General features: G+C 38.4%; 2 protein-coding genes across 2 annotated transcripts in view; one reads left to right on the top strand and one right to left on the bottom strand.

Annotated features, from left to right (window-relative positions):
* LOC137252734 (trichoplein keratin filament-binding protein) overlaps positions 1-16962 on the bottom strand; it is a 310267-nt gene that overhangs the window by 115493 nt on the left and 177812 nt on the right. The window lies entirely within an intron of this gene.
* Positions 1374-3868, top strand: LOC137236510 (peptidoglycan-recognition protein SB1-like). Its single transcript, XM_067759218.1, has 3 exons — positions 1374-1466; positions 3158-3505; positions 3579-3868. The coding sequence occupies exons 1-3, from the start codon at positions 1403-1405 to the stop codon at positions 3866-3868; spliced, it is 702 nt and encodes a 233-aa protein (XP_067615319.1). The 5' UTR covers positions 1374-1402.

The following is a 16962-nucleotide window of genomic DNA, read 5'->3' as shown; positions in this document are numbered from 1 at the left end:
TTATACAATATGGATATCAAATGAAAGCTGTTGATGAGTGCTATAGTGAAGGAAAATTTTAATACAACTGGGAGGATAGGGTCTCGAGATATAGCCCAAAACGTGGACCCGGGTACCCCTAGAATGTGTTTATACAATATGGATATCAAATGAAAGCTGTTGATGAGTGCTATAGTACAGGATAATTTTCATACAACTGGGAGGCTAGGGTCTCGAGATATAGCCCAAAACGTGGACCCGGATACACCTAGAATGTTTTTTTATATTATGGGTATCAAATTGAAGCTGTTGATGTGTGCTATAACACAAAGTAAGTTTTACACCGCTGAGTGACTAGGGTCTCGAGATATAGCCCAAAACGTGGACCCGGATACACCTAGAATGTTTTTTTATATTATGGGTATCAAATTGAAGCTGTTGATGTGTGCTATAACACAAAGTAAGTTTTACACCGCTGAGTGACTAGGGTCTCGAGATATACGCCAGAATGCCCCTATAATGTGTGTGTATTATGGATATCAAATGAAAGCTGTTGCTGGGAGCTTTAAAGTTCATTGTGATATTCGATTTAGTCGCATCGACCTGCCAAAACTGATAAATATGCATGCGAAGCCGAAATAAAGACAAGAATTAATAATACCCACATACCTATTTACATACGTCCTATTCGATTTTCCTGAAATTTCGTATATAAATTTGCCTATATTAGTATTTACGATGCTTTTTTCCGGGAAGTATACCAGAGACGGACTGGGCTGGGATTAGGACTAGGACTGAGACTGAGACTCGGAGTGGGACTGGACTGAGACTCGGAATGGGACTGGAACAAAATACATACCACCCTCTGGGACTGCCAATAAGAGATGAAGACGAAGGAGAAAAACTGGGGAGAAGAGAAAAGAGAGAAGGAGACTGAGAAAGAGATAGAATGAGACGAAGATGGAGATAAAACGAAAAAGACGGAGGGAGGAGTGAATAAAAAGATTAGGAAAAAGTGTTGAGGGTAGGGCAGAGTTAGACGGAAAAAGCTTATTAAAATGTATGCAGATAGGCCAAATTTAGGGCAGAACAACGTCTGCCGGGTCTGCTAGTATTTATATACATGGTTACTGATTAAAGCGTTAAGATGAAATTTGAATCTTTTAACAAGAGAAAAGTTCTTATATGGTTTCAAAGCTGTAGCAGGTATAATTTGTTGAACAAAAATTATATTTTCAAAATATAACACAAGCAATTTGTTGCATAAAATATCATGATTTGTTATACTGTGTAAAAAACCAACAACACCTATCAAAAATTCGCTTGCATACTGAAGTATAAAAGCTGCATCCGATTAAATTTATTTACACATTTGTTCAGAGAAAGTTTGAGAAATATCAACAGACGTAAAAACTCCACTAATATGACAATGAAATATTTGCTAGCAGTTTTGTTGACATTTCAGAACGGCATTCACTTATTGGCTGGTAAGTTTAAAAGAAAAAGAAAAAAGTATTAAAAAACAGTTAAGAAAATTTTGCTAACTTTAGCCATTCACGTAAGCTAAGTATAGCATTTTCAGGTCAAACCTGTTTTTTTTTTTTCAAAAGACAGTTTTCTCAAATCAAAAGAAACTTTTTTCAAATCCAATGAAACTTTATTCAAATTAGATGAAACTTTTTTCTTGTCAACTTAAACTTTTTTTAAATCAAAGGAAACTTTTTTTGAAATTTAATGAAGCTTTTTTCTAATCAAATAAAATTGTTTTCATTTTAAATGAAACTTTTTGTAAATTAAATGAAACTTATCTCAATGCAAATAAAACTTTTTTTTTTTTAAATGGAAATTTTTCTAATCCATTTAAGCCTTTTCTATTCAAATGAAAATTTTTTCGAAACAAACTAAACTTTCTTCTTTTCAAATTAAACGTTTTTAAATTCAAATGAAAATTTTTCAAATCAAATTAAACTTTTAAAATATTCAGTTAAACTTTTTTTTATAGAATGAAACTTTTTTCGAAACAAATTAAACTTGTTTAAAAAAAAATTAAAGAAAATTTTTTCAAATCGAATAAAAGTTTTTTTAAAACAAAATTTCTTTTCAATTCACATGAAACTTTTTTAAATCAGTAAACTTTTTTCAAATCTTTGAAACTTTTTGAAGTCAAATGAAATTCTTTTCAAATCTCATAAAACTTTTTTATCCTTTTCTAAATTCAAATTAAACTTTTCTCAAATCAAATGTAAATTTTTTCAAATCAATTGAAGCTTTTTCAAATCAAATGAGATTTTTTTCAATTCAAAGAAATTTTTTTTCTAAATAACTTTTTTTTAATAAATGTAAATTTTTCTAACCAAATTAAACTTTTGCAATTCACATGAAACTTTTTTCAAGTCAAATAAAACTAGTTTTCAAATCAAATAAAACTGTATTTATATGAGTTGAACCTTTTTCAAAACAAATGAGTTTTTGGTTAATGGAAAAAACTTTTTTCTTTTCAAACGAAACTTTTTCTAATCAAATTAATTTTTTCAAATCAAATGTAACTTTTTTCTTTTCAAGTCAAACTTTTTTTTAATCAAATGAAACTTTTTTCAAATCTAATGAAAATTTTTTTTTTTCAAATCAAGTGAAACTTTTTTCAATTCAAATGAAACTTTTTTCAAATCAAATGAAACTTCTCAATTCAAACGAAATTTTTTTCAATTCAAATGAATCTTTTTATTAACCAAATGAAACTTTTTCAAATCAAATTAAACTTTTTTCTTTTCAAATGAAACTATTCTTTGGCTTTTGAGACTTACAAGTTTTGCACCTTGCTTTTACACCCAATAACTATTGTGGTATTAAAAGCGTACCCTGGTAGCTTCATATATCGACTTCTGAGTGGAATATTAAACTATCTCGAATGTCGATTGGAAAACTTTCATATCACTCAAAACGTTAGAAAAACAACCAATTTCAAATTTTAATTGAAGAACGCCCTACGTAAGACATGTTTAGAAAAGTTCTATCTCAGAAACTTTTACAAAATCGCCCGCTCTGAGCATAAATTCAATGAATTTTGACGTGAGGTAGGGCGATTATGACAAAAATTCTGAGATAGTTTTCGAACTTGAAAAAGGTTTCATTTGAATTGAAATTGCTTTATATTTTTTACAAATAAATACACTGACAGTACCTGCAACAAAATCCGAAGTGAATTGGAATTTAATACAACGCAACGGATGGGGTGCACGTCCCGCAAAAGAAAGTGAAGCAAATTTTAAGGGGTCTGCACCCTTTCTCATCCTTCATCATTCATATGTACCATCTGCTGCTTATACGAATCAAGACTGCATAGCTGCCATGCAATATATACAGAATCTTCACATGGATACGAATGGTTGGAGTGATATTGGCTATAGTTTTGCTATTTGTGGTGATAGTAATGTATATGTGGGGCGTGGTTATAACGTGATCGGTTCACATGCACCCAACTATAACAGTCGTAGTATAGGGCTATTGCTCATTGGTGATTATGTAGGTAAGATGCAGGTTGAATATACATATAAAGAAACAAATTCGAACATAGACGTTTTAATTCTATTTTCACACAGCACAACTTCCGACCCAAACAATGTTAGCCGTAACGCATGATTTTATTGATTACTCAGTAAAAACTGGCAATTTGCAAGAGGATTATATTCTGTATGGCCATAGGCAGGTGCGTGGTACAGAGTGTCCAGGTGCTGCTTTGTATGCCGAAATACAAACTTGGCCAAATTGGCAAGAAGTTGAACAACATAACCACGTAACAACGAATGCAATTCAGGGTAAAGCTACAAAACTATCATTGGTACTAACAATAACAACGATTGTTTTATTATTACCACAACGCTTTACATAACCATACAGTGACAAAAATATTAGAAAATTTACTTGCAATAGAGTGAAAATGGTATTTTTTATATTTGCACTTAAAATTTAAGGGATGACAAGACTCCTTTGGCCAAGCTGTTTAAAAATGTAGGCGGGCTTGACATTTCATACTAACACTTCAACCCTTCACGATTATTTATTCCATAGTTTTTTTATTACAGAAGTGAAAATGCCGAATAAATCTTTATCAACATGTAGCAACTTATGTGTTGGTTACGTGAAATGGTGGAATTTCCAAGTGTTAGTATGAAGTGTCGCTAATTTTATAAGGATTTAAACAAAATACATGAATTTCCTTACTGAAACTACACAACCAATCTGTTGTTGTTGAATTAACGACAAAAACACACCCCGAGGTTTCGGGGAGTGCTAGTGATGTTGAGGGTCCTTTGCCGGATATAGATCCGGTAGGTTCAGGTAACAAAGCACCGTTAAGTTACTAGCCCAACCATCTCGGGAACGATTAATATGACTACATTAAACCTTCTAGGCCATCCCGCAACCACCCTCCCCCCCTTGTTCCATGAGGAATTTGGGGTCGCCAGAGCTCCGCCGGCTAAATATATGTATGATACATTCATATTTGTAACAGGATGCCCCTCGCGTAGTTGAGGTTGATAATTGGGTTGTTGTGGAAGCTTTGAAGCTATAAAGCTCTGTATTGCGCTTATCAACCCCTTGAATACCTAAACAAACCAAACTAAAAAATGTTTTCGGAAAAATACGAGCAAATGTTACGAAAATTTCGAACATTTCATTTAGAACGATTTTAGATTTTTTAGAGTATGCAGTTTTGTATCCCAAACATTTTTAGGGCTATACGAAGGGTGCATAGCTTTATTTTTTATATTGAAGGAAATTTCAAACGCCTTTCGGAAAAAGTAGTTAAAAATCAATGCGAACTTCGAGATGCCAATAATTTGTAATTTCTTACACTGTAATTGATTTGGCTACACAACTGCATTCTCAAAAAATTGCAGAGAACTCTTAACAAAAGTTCAAATTTTCATAAATTTTTTTTTAAATTTTCGAAATGTATCGAGAACACTGTTGCATAGTTTCATTTAAATAATTAGGAACATTTTTTTTTAATTATTGAAAATAAAAAAAGGAGATAATTGCTAAAAGAGTTATATTTATAGCACACTTTTAGGCGGGATTTTCTCGCTATTAGGTATTTAGTTGTTTAACATAAGAACTAGGAAACTATATCTTCTTTCAAACTGGGTACATGATTTGCCAAAAGTACTAATTCAGCACAATTTTATTTTGAGCACGCATGGTTTAATGACATAACCCAAAAAGAGTTACTGAGTGATCGGCACGCCTACAAATATGCTTCCACTTTGTAATGTTTCTTTGTATGAAGAAGATATCCAAAACTTAAGATATTATATATTACTAGAAGACCCGACAGACGTTGTCCTGCCCTAAATTTAGCCTATCTGCATACATTTTAGTAAGCTTTTTCCGTCTGACTCTACCCCCCCCCCCCCCCACCCTCTTCCCTTTTTCCTAACCCTTTTATTCACTCCTCCCTCCGTCTTTTTCGCTTCATCTATCTCCATCTTCGTCTCATTCTATCTCTTTCTCAATCTCCTTCTCTTTCTCTCTTTTCTCAATTCCTTCTCATTCTTCTGCATCCCTTATTGCCTGTCCCAGAGGTTGGTATGTATTTTATTCCAGTCCCAGTCCCACTCCGAGTCTCAGTCCCAGTCCTAGTCCTAATACCAGTCCCAGTCCGTCTCTGGATAATATATTACTCTGTACCAAAGCACTCATCAACAGCTTTCATTTGATATTCATATTGTATAAACACTGTCTAGGCATTCACTGGCCCACGTTTTGGCCTATGTCTCAAGACCCTGTACCTGTAGTAACCCCCGCGTGAGGTTTACGCAACTTGTGTGAAAGTGTGAACAAAATTGACCGACGCATCTATTCAAACACCGGCGACCAAATAACACACATTTTAGCCTTTCTTTTTATATATATTGATTTTTATTTTTCACACTTCACTATAATATTGTAACGAATTTGCTGCAAATCCTCTTATTTGCAATCCTCTGCTCAGTTCGAATCACTAAACTGTTGAATAAATAACTCCAATTTGTAATTATGCAAAATGGCCTTTATTAAAGTACTTCACAATAACACTCAAACTGTGCAACGAATAGCTTGCTTAATAACCAAACTGATTGATAGCTCAAACCAAACTATACTATTCAAAATAACACTGCTCTTGCTCGCCAGATAGCGTCTTAGTCGAAACTACTTGACAACTCAAATCAAACTGAATTCCAGCGCCTCTACAATTGTCGCCTTTTATACTCTTTGATTTCAACCTTCGCATCTTCTAGACGCTTCCAGAATCTACTAGTCCAGTAGCTCTCAAACATCTCAGCTGTAACTACAATTGCACAATTTTATAGTTTTTCTCATTGCATACTTATAGGAGTATCTCAGATATATGCATGTGTTTGTGCATTGACTCTCCGCTGCTCGTATACGTACATGGTACATATATGTAGACGCAGTTATTGTTTCCTTTATGTAGATACATAATGATTGAATTATTGATGTGAATTCACGTCACTGCTTAGCATCAGCTTAGAGATAGCAGCACCCCTTAGTTTTGCTAATATTCGTAACAATATTTTTCGTTGCTTTTGAAATTCGGCTTAAAAATTGCACATGGAACAACTAAAGACTCTCCTGTATTAAAAAAAATGTCATAGTGCCTCTAAATCGCGGGTCCACTCACAAACCCCCTCTCCCCTCCCCCCTCTAGCCAGAACTGGTGATGTGCTATACTTGATATCATTCGCTATAATATTTTTTATTGATAAGCAGGTTGTCTAATTAAACACCATGCAATTACACGGAAGTATATCCGCACCACCTGAAAATATGAGTGCAACTGCGTATACGTAACATTTTAATATTACGTATAAACAAATAAAAAAAAATTGAAATAAAATAATATTGCGACTATAAACTGAAATATAACCTATCCTATATTTCAAGTTAGATCAAACTACACACGGGGTGCAAAACAAATTCAAAATCGGTTCAGTAGTTTAGGAGTCCATTGGCTTCAAACCTGTGACACGTGTTTTTTATTAAGATTTCTAAATGCTGTTATCATGTCCAGGTCCCTTCTTCGCTCTTATTTGGAATCCAAATCTATAAATAAAGTTTTGGTTGTAAAAATAAAGATTCGTGCTATTAGCGAGCTTTAGGCATCATTGGTCGTAGTGCTTTAGTTTATCTATTTTTTACTGAGTTTAGTAAAGATATATCGATTTTTGCTCAAGTTATCGTGTTAACGGCCGAGCAGAAGGACAGACGGTCGACTGTGTATAAAAACTGGACGTGGCTTCAACCGATTCCGCCCTTTTTCACAAAAAACAGTTATCGTCATAGAATCTAAGCCCCTACCAAGTTTCACAAAGATTGGTAATTTTTTGTTCGACTTATGGCATTAAAAGTATCCTAGACAAATTAAATGAAAAAGGGCGGAGTCACGTCCATTTTGAAATTTTCTTTTATTTTTGTATTTTGTTGCACCATATCATTACTGGGCTTAAATGTTGACACAATTTACTTATATACTGTAAAGATATTAAATTTTTTGTTAAAATTTGACTTTAAAAAAAAATTTTTTTTTGAAGTGGGCTTGGTCGTTCTCCGATTTTACTAATTTTTGTTATGCACACATATAGTAATAGGAGTAACGTTGCTGCCAAATTTCATCTCGATATCTTCAACGACTTCCAAATTACAACTTGCAAAACTTTTAAATTACATTCTTTTAAAAATGGGCGGTACCACGCCCATTGTCCAAAATTTTACTAATTTTCTATTCTGCGTAACAAATTCAACTCACCTACAAAGTTGCATCGCTTTATCCGTCTTTGGTAATGAATTATAGCACTTTTTGTGTTTTTAGAAATTTTTGATATCGAAAAAGTGGGCGTGGTTATAGTCCGATTTCGTTCATTTTAAATAGCGATCTGAGATGAGTGCCCAGGAACCTACATACCAAATTTAATCAAGATACCTCAAATTTACTGAAGTTATCGTGTTAACGGACGGACGGACATGGCTCAATCAAATTTTTTTCGATACTGATAATTTTGATATATGGAAGTCTATATCTATCTCGATTCCTTTATACCTGTATAATCAACCGTTATCCAATCAAAGTTATTATACTCTGTAAGCTCTGCTCAACTGGGTATAAAAATAAACGATTGTGAGCACACAAAGAAATCTATTTGTACTATGGCAATATTGTGAATATTTGATTAGAACTAACACTGCATTATCGCTAAATCGACGATAATGATTCGCTATCTATAATAAGCCGATAATATAACAAAAACTTGTCGGTTTCGATTGTTACGATAATATAAGAAGCCGACGAAGTTCTTCTTAAGGAACCCGAACTTATTTGTTTCTGATAAAGTTACCACTGTTATAACTTTAACCATAGGGCGAGCTCTAAACAACTTAAAAATATTAGATTTCAATAACAGGGTTATCACTGAGTTACCGATTTTTATCCAAAAGTTATCGAAAACTTATAGATTGACAATCGAAAAGTTATCAGTTCGTTACGAAAAAGTTCTAGACATATTTAAGAAAAGTTATCGATTCTATTACTTATTTTGTTTAAAGTTGGCTTCAGGTCAAATTGAGTAAAACACAATATGCTTAAGTTTTACTACCAATATATTTCGGTTACTCTTCCGGTAGCCGTCTTCAGGGCGTAACTATTGACAAAATCAAAACAAAATAAAATAAAACATTGACAATTGTACATATTAAAAATTATAAAATTGAACAAAATATACGTACATATATTGCATTTATTTATACGTCTGCTCTCTCTGACGTGGAGTTGTGTGCTGTCTTATTGGAAAGTAAATATTTGTAGCTGTGCGCGCAGTTCGCTATGTCTGTCTTATAATTGAGCCTAATGTTTGTATCTTTGTCGACGATATGTAACAGTTCTAGAGTGAATAGAGTGAAACGTTTGCTATAATGTTGTTCTTGCTGGAGAATCTTTGTTTCTTCAAAATTTGGTGTATGTGTTCTCATTTTACAGTGCATCGTGAGTGCTGTTTTTTGATTCATTACATTATGGCAATGTTTTAAATCCGACTTGTGTTGGGGCAAGTCTACTTTTCAATTTTTGTTTGCTTGTTCCTACATAAACACTAGGGCAAGGCTAATTGGTTTACCTCCTATGCATGGAATTTCATAAACTACGTTACTTTTTTCCATTTCGGGTATTTTAGGTTTTGTTTTGTTGAAAAAGTTGTTGAAGGTATTTTTAGGTTTATGTGCTATTTTAATATTTTCTTTATTGTAACAATCTGACGTCGCGAGTCGTTCAGAGAGTTGAGGTACATAAATAACTGATTTGAAAATTACTGGGTTTTCGGATTTTTAGTTTTGGTGTTTTGATTTATTTAATAAGCTCGAAAAGGATACATATAAAACTTTAATATTCAACCGATGACACATCTTTAAACCGATAAAGTTACCTCTGTTGTGGTATATCTTTAGCCATAGGGCGAGCTCTGAATAACTTAAAAACATTAGTTTTCGGTATGTTTACACGTCGAAATTTACGAGTACTTTTTTTAAATACTGTCAGATGTTTTTTATAAGCTTTTATTTACTTTCACTTGGCTGTTTTCTGTAATCAAATCTTGCAAGTTAAATTTGATACACTTCCCGGTGTCCGATTGAGCTGAAATTTTGCACACGTGTATAACTCCGATGACAATGCAATATTACTTTGCGAGAATTCGATAAATTAATCGACAACAGAGTTATCGGTAAAGATTTGTGCTCAGAAGGGAATAAAAGCCTAAGTCCTTTGTTTAGAGGGATGGCGAATAACCTACAGCGGCTGAAGAACGAGGTAACTTCGCTTTGTTTGTGTATACAACGAACCTAGAAGTTAGGCTGTTATCGCTCAATGTTACATACTTTTCTGGATTTTGTTTTACAGATTTAACCCACAGAGCAAAGATCTGCAATGAGTAGTTGTAAACTGAACGCGACATAGGCAAAGTCACAATAAAATATGATTTTAAGTTAGTTAGCACTGTTTGACACAATTTTATATGTGCTCTCTGTCAAAAATGATTCAACTAACTTAGTCACATTTTATTTCGATTATGAATATGCCCCAATATATTCGCATCATAATATAAAAAATCGTGTACTCATACTCAGTCAGGGTTATTTAGACGTAGCGATTCGTATCAGTAATTTGGTTGAGTCTTTTTCATCCTGACACCGCGTTAGCGTTGAACGCGAAAGATCTGATAACCGAAGATGTTGATATCCGAAGTGAAGCCACTTTTGGCAAACACATACGATATGTTTTCTCGAAAATCTGTATATTCATATGTATGTATGTATTTAACGTTTTGTTGTTGCAAGAACACATGAACATGTGAACATGTGTATTAGGCCGGGTCGATTTGTGGGGAGGAAAAAAAATCGCCCATTGCTCTGTGAAAATCTTATTCTAGGGATCAAAATAAGAAACTTTGCCGAAGGAACCATACCTCCAAAACGAATTCTGATATCCCCGCCCCCTTTGGGTCGTAGGGGCAAATTTTGAAAATCCCACTTTGAAATGCCTATGTTTTTATACTCAGTTGAGCAGAGCTCACAGAGTATATTAAGTTTGATTGGATAACGGTTGGTTGTACATATATAAAGGAATCGAGATAGATATAGACTTCCATATATCAAAATAATCAGATTCGAAAAAAAATTTGATTGAGCCATGTCCGTCCGTCCGTCCGTCCGTCCGTCCGTCCGTCCGTCCGTCCGTCCGTCCGTCCGTCCGTTAACACGATAACTTGAGTAAATTTTGAGGTATCTTGATGAAATTTGCTATGTAGGTTCCTGAGCACTCATCTCAGATCGCTATTTAAAATGAACGATATCGGACTATAACCACGCCCACTTTTTCGTTATCGAATATTTCGAAAAACCGAAAAAGTGCGATAATTCATTACAAAAGACAGATAAAGCGACGAAACTTGGTAGATGGGTTGACGTTATGACGCAGAATAGAAAATTAGTAAGATTTTGGACAATGGGCGTGGCACCGCCCACTTTTACAAGAAGGTAATTTAAAAGTTTTGCAAGCTGTAATTTGGCAGTCGTTGAAGATATCATGATGAAATTTGGCAGGAACCTTACTACTATTACTCTATATGTGCTAAATAAAAATTAGCAAAATTGGATGAAGAACACGCCCACTTTTTAAAAAAAATTTTTTTTAATTCAAATTTTAACAAAAAATTTAATATCTTTACTGTATATAAGTAAATTAAGTCAAAATTCAACTCCAGTAATGATATGATGCAACAAAATACAAAAATCAAAGAAAATTTCAAAATGGGCCTGGCTCCGCCCATTTTCATTTAGTTTGTCTAGAATACTTTTATTGCCATAAGTCGAACAAAAATATACCAATCCTTCTCAAATTTGGTAGGAGCATAGATTCTATGACGGTAACTGTTCTCTGTGAAAATGGGCGAAATCGGTGGAAGCCACGCCCAGTTTTTATACACAGTCCACCGTCTGTCCTTCCGCTCGGCCGTTAACACAATAACTTGAACAAAATCCGATATATCTTTACTAAACTTAGCCCACGTACTTACCTGAACTCACTTTTTCTTGGTATAAAAAATGGGCGAAATCTGACCATAACCACGCCCACTTTATCGATATCGAAAATTAAGAAAAATGAAAAAAATGCCATAATTCTATACCAAATACAAAAAAAGGGATGAAACATGGTAACTGGATTGGTTTATTGACGCAAAATATAACTTTGGAAAAAACTTTGTAAAATGGGTGTGACACCTACCATATTAAGTAGAAGAAAATGAAAAAGTTCTACAAGGCGAAATCAACAGCCCTTGGAATCTTGGCAGGAATACTGTTAGTGGTATTGCATATATAAATAAATTAGCAGTACCCGACAGATGATTTTCTGGATCACCTGGTCCACATTTTTGTCGATATCGCGAGAACGCCTTCACATATACATCTAAGGGCCACTCGCTTTTAAAACCCTCATTAATACCTTTAATTTGATATCCATATCGTACAAAAACATACCAGAGTCACCCCTGTCCCACCCTAATGGCGATATCTCGAAAAGGCGTCCACCTATAGACCTAATGCCCACTCCCTCTTAAAATACTCAGTAACACCTTTCGTTTGAAACCCATATCGTACAAACATTCTAGAGTCACCCCTGGCCCACCCTAATGGCGATATCTCGAAAAGGCGTCCACCTATAGACCTAGTGTCCACTCCCTCTTAAAATGCTCAGTAACACCTTTCGTTTGATACCCATATCGTACAAACATTCTATAGTCACCCCTGGCCCACCCTAATGGCGATATCTCGAAAAGGCGTCCACCTGTAGACCTAATGCCCACTCCCTCTTAAAATGCTCAGTAACACCTTTCGTTTGATACCCATATCGTACAAACATTCTAGAGTCACACCTGGCCCACCCTAATGGCGATATTTCGAAAAGGCGTCCACCTATAGAACTAAGGATTACTCCCTTTTAAAATACTCATTACCACCTTTCATTTGATACCCATATCGTACAAACACATTCTAGAGTCACCCTGGCCCACCCTAATGGCGATATCTCGAAAAGGCGTCCACCTATAGACCTAATGTCCACTCCCTCTTAAAATGCTCAGTAACACCTTTCGTTTGATACCCATATCGTACAAACATTCTAGAGTCACCCCTGTCCCACCCTAATGGCGATATCTCGAAAAGGCGTCCACCTATAGACCCAATGCCCACTCCCTCTTAAAATGCTCAGTAACACCTTTCGTTTGATACCCATATCGTACAAACATTCTAGAGTCATACCTGGCCCACCCTAATGGCGATATCTCGAAAAGGCGTCCACCTATAGAACTAAGGATTACTCCCTTTTAAAATACTCATTACCACCTTTCATTTGATATCCATATCGTACAAACACATTCTAGAGTCACCCTGGCCCACCCTAATGGCGATATCTCGAAAAGGCGTCCACCTATAGACCTAATGCCCACTCCCTCTTAAAATGCTCGGTAACACCTTTCGTTTGATACCCATACCGTACAAACATTCTAGAGTCACCCTTGGTCCACCTTTATGGCGATATCTCGAAAAGGCGTCCACCTAAAGAACTAAGGATTACTCCCTTTTAAAATACTCATTACCACCTTTCATTTGATACCCATATCGTACAAACACATTCTAGAGTCACCCTGGCCCACCCTAATGGCGATATCTCGAAAAGGCGTCCACCTATAGACCTAATGCCCACTCCCTCTTAAAATGCTCAGTAACACCTTTCGTTTGATACCCATATCTTACAAACATTCTAGAGTCACCCTTGGTCCACCTTTATGGCGATATCTCGAAAAGACGTCCACCTATAGAACTAAGGATTACTCCCTTTTAAAATACTCCTTACCACCTTTCATTTGATACACATATCGTACAAACACATTCTAGAGTCACCCCTGGCCCACCCTAATGGGGATATCTCGAAAAGGCGTCCACCTATAGACCTAATGCCCACTCCCTCTTAAAATGCTCAGTAACACCTTTCGTTTGATACCCATATCGTACAAACATTCTAGAGTCACCCCTGGCCCACCCTAATGACGATATCTCGAAAAGGCGTCCACCTATAGACCTCATGCCCACTCCCTCTTAAAATGCTCAGTAACACCTTTCGTTTGATACCCATACCGTACAAACATTCTAGAGTCACCCCTGGCCCACCCTAATGGCGATATCTCGAAAAGGCGTCCACCTATAGATCTCATGCCCACTCCTTCTTAAATGCTCAGTAACACCTTTCATTTGATTACCATATCGTACAAACACATTCTAGAGACACCCCTGGTCCACCTTTATGGCGATATCTCGAAACGGCGTCCACCTATGGAACTAAGGATCACTCCTTTTCAAAATACTCATTAACAGCTTTCATTTGATACCCATATCGTACAAACATATTCTAGAGTCACCCCTAGTCCACCTTTATGGCGATTTCTCGAAAAGGCGTTCCCTATAGAACTAAAGCCCATTCCCTTTTAAAATACTCATTACCACCTTTCATTTGATACCCATATCGTACAAACACATTATAGAATCACCCCTGGTCCACCTTAATGGGGACATCTCGAAAAGGCGTCCACCGATAGACCTAAGGCCCACTCCCTCTTAAAATGCTCAGTAACACCTTTCATTTGATACCCATATCGTACAAACAAATTCTAGAGTCAGCCCTGGTCCACCTTTATGGCGTATCCCTAAATGGCGTTCATCCATAGAACTATGGCCTACTCTCTCTTAAAATACTCTTTAATACCTTTCATTTGATAAACATGTTATACAACCACATTCCAGAGTTACCCCAGACTGATTTTCCTTATTTTGTCTCCATAGCTCTCAACTGAGTATGAGGTGGGTTTTGTCTAAGGCTGGGGTAACACTCAGTCAATCCAGAGTCGAGTAAAGGTCCCACAAACCCCTACTGAATAAATACGCGATATTTATGTGTTACGAACGCACGCACACACGGCTGGGGATATTAGGCGGACAGCAGCTTTCCGTGCAAAGATGGAGGCGGTGGCTAATAGGCGTAGTAGTAGCGGAGGGGTCGGTACGGTGGTTTAGCGGCGGTGCAGTAGCGGGCGGGATGGTACGGTTGTCCGGGAGCAGCGGCGGGATCAGCGCGGCGGCCGGACGGCGGACAGTATTAGCGGACGGATTGGTACAGTAGTATGAGCGCAGTGGCTGGACGGCGGACAGTATTAGCGGACGGATGGGTGTAGCGGTATAGACGAAGTGACGGCACCAGCGAACTGGATGGACGGTGATGCAGCGGCTTAGCGGCGGTAGGATGGCGAGCGGCCAACGGTCGTTGTAGCAGCGACGTGACGGGTGCAGCGGCTTAACGGCGGTAGGATGGCGTGCGGCCAACGGTCGTCGTAGCAGCGGCGTGACGAATGCAGCGGCTCAACGGCGGTAGGATGGCGAACGGCCAACGGTCGTCGTAGCAGCGGCGGGACGGATACAGCGGCTCAACGGCGGTAGGATGGCGAACGGCCAACGGTCGTCGTAGCAGCGGCGGGACGGATACAGCGGCTCAACGGCGGTAGGATGGCGAACAGCCAACGGTCATCGTAGCAGCGGCGTGACGGATGCAGCGGCTTAACGGCGGTAGGATGGCGAACGGCCAACGGTCGTCGTAGCAGCGGCGGGACGGATACAGCGGCTTAACGGCGGTAGGATGGCGAACAGCCAACGGTCGTCGTAGCAGCGGTGGCACCAGAGGGGCGACGGTGCGACGGCAGCGGCGGTGGGCTACGGAGCGCGTACCAGGGCAGAGAGAGAGAGAGAAAATAGGCCGGCGACGGGGTTTACCTGGACAGCGGCTGCGTGTTCCGGGCGGGGTCGGATAGGCGTACCAACGGGCTGGTATTGGTCGGTCGGCTGCAACGGGATCTCTAGTCGCTCTTCTTCGGCAGCTGTGGTAGTCGCGGGGTCAGTCACCTGCGGAAGAGACTGCGAGGACTCGTTAGTGCTGGTTTCACCGCTGGACACCCCCGCCTCCCTACTTGCACACTAGTAGAAGGTGCGTAAGGAGGGCGGGGTTGTACCAGCCGATACACCGTGGGTCGACCCGTGGGCGGAGGGGAAGTGCACCTTAACGGCACAGCGGTAGCCCCTGTGCGCACGCATCGGCTCACGGCCGAAACCAGAGCTGAGGGGAAGGGGTGAAATGTCATGAAGGCATCGGGCCGCTCAACACCTAGGAGGGCGCGGGGGGCAAAGTAACACAAGGCATCCTCCCCGTCGTCCTTACCTAAGTGAAGGGTGACCCGCGCCATGACGGCGCCCCTACCACTCAGCCAGCCAAAGCTAGGACTGAGGGGGAGGGGTTGTATGGTCATTAAGGCATCGGGCCACACAATACCTAGGAGGGCGCGGGGGGCAAAGTAGCACAAGGCATCCTCCCCGTCGTCCTTACCTAAGTGAAGGGTGACCCGCGCCATGACAGCGCCCCTTCCACTCAGCCAGCCTAAGCTAGAACTGAGGGGGAGGGGTTGAATGGCCATGAGGGCGTCGGGCCACTCAACACCTAGGAGGGCGCGGGGGGCAAAGTAGCACAAGGCATCCTCCCCGTCGTCCTTACCTAAGTGAAGGGTGACTCGCGCCATGACGGCGCCCCTTCCACTCAGCTAGCTAGCAGGAGGGAAAAATATGTCTTTAAAAAGACATCCACTCCCGCTGGCTCACCTGCGAGGACTGAATTGCGAAAATGCAAATTCAGTGTTTATATGGGTGGTGACGCAAACTGGTTGAGAATTCAACGCACCATTATTGTGATTTTCATTGGTTCGCAATTTAGTTGGTTGTTGAATATGCTATAAAAGAAGTGGTTGTTGGCTATGCTATAGCAAAATAAGTACAGGGAGGTTCAGGTTTAGGTGAATAAGGAAATACAGGGGGAGTTACGTTATTGTAACGTTATGTTCGGTTACACCCGAACTTAGCCTTCCTTACTTGTTTCTTTTTGGAGTTTATTTTTCTCTTTAGAAATTTATTTAGTCAGAACATATGTAAATGAAAAAATGAATTAAACTTAGTAATAGAAAAGAAATTAAAAAAAATTATTAGAAATTAGCGTTTTTACAACCCCCTTTTAAAACCAAGGCATCACTGTGATGCATTTGCATGTCGTAAACATAGTTGTGTGGGTTTTTTATTCAACTGTTTTAAAAAACGAAGGCATCAATGTGACACAATTGCAGATCGTAAAATTGCTTGTGTTGTTTTTTTTAAGCCAACACAAGACACAGCACGTAGAATTGAAATTGCCCCTACCCAAAAGTTCGACCCAAAGGGGGGGGGACATCACAATTCGTTTTAGAGGTATGGTTCCATCGGCAAAGTTTCTTATTTTGATCTCTAGAATAC

Source organism: Eurosta solidaginis, chromosome 1 (assembly GCF_040869045.1).
Source record: "Eurosta solidaginis isolate ZX-2024a chromosome 1, ASM4086904v1, whole genome shotgun sequence".
Classification (NCBI taxonomy): domain Eukaryota; kingdom Metazoa; phylum Arthropoda; class Insecta; order Diptera; family Tephritidae; genus Eurosta; species Eurosta solidaginis.
Note: the sequence above shows the minus strand (reverse complement) of the source record. Positions and strands in the feature narration are given on the sequence as shown.

Excerpts from the sequence above, each read along its gene's own strand:
- LOC137236510 (XM_067759218.1), top strand. The coding sequence starts at position 1,403 with ATGACAATGAAATATTTGCTAGCAGTTTTGTTGACATTTCAGAACGGC. Across the intron at positions 1,467-3,157 it reads CGGCATTCACTTATTGGCTG|TACCTGCAACAAAATCCGAA; the intron begins GTAAGTTTAAAA and ends ATACACTGACAG. Across the intron at positions 3,506-3,578 it reads GCTCATTGGTGATTATGTAG|CACAACTTCCGACCCAAACA; the intron begins GTAAGATGCAGG and ends ATTTTCACACAG.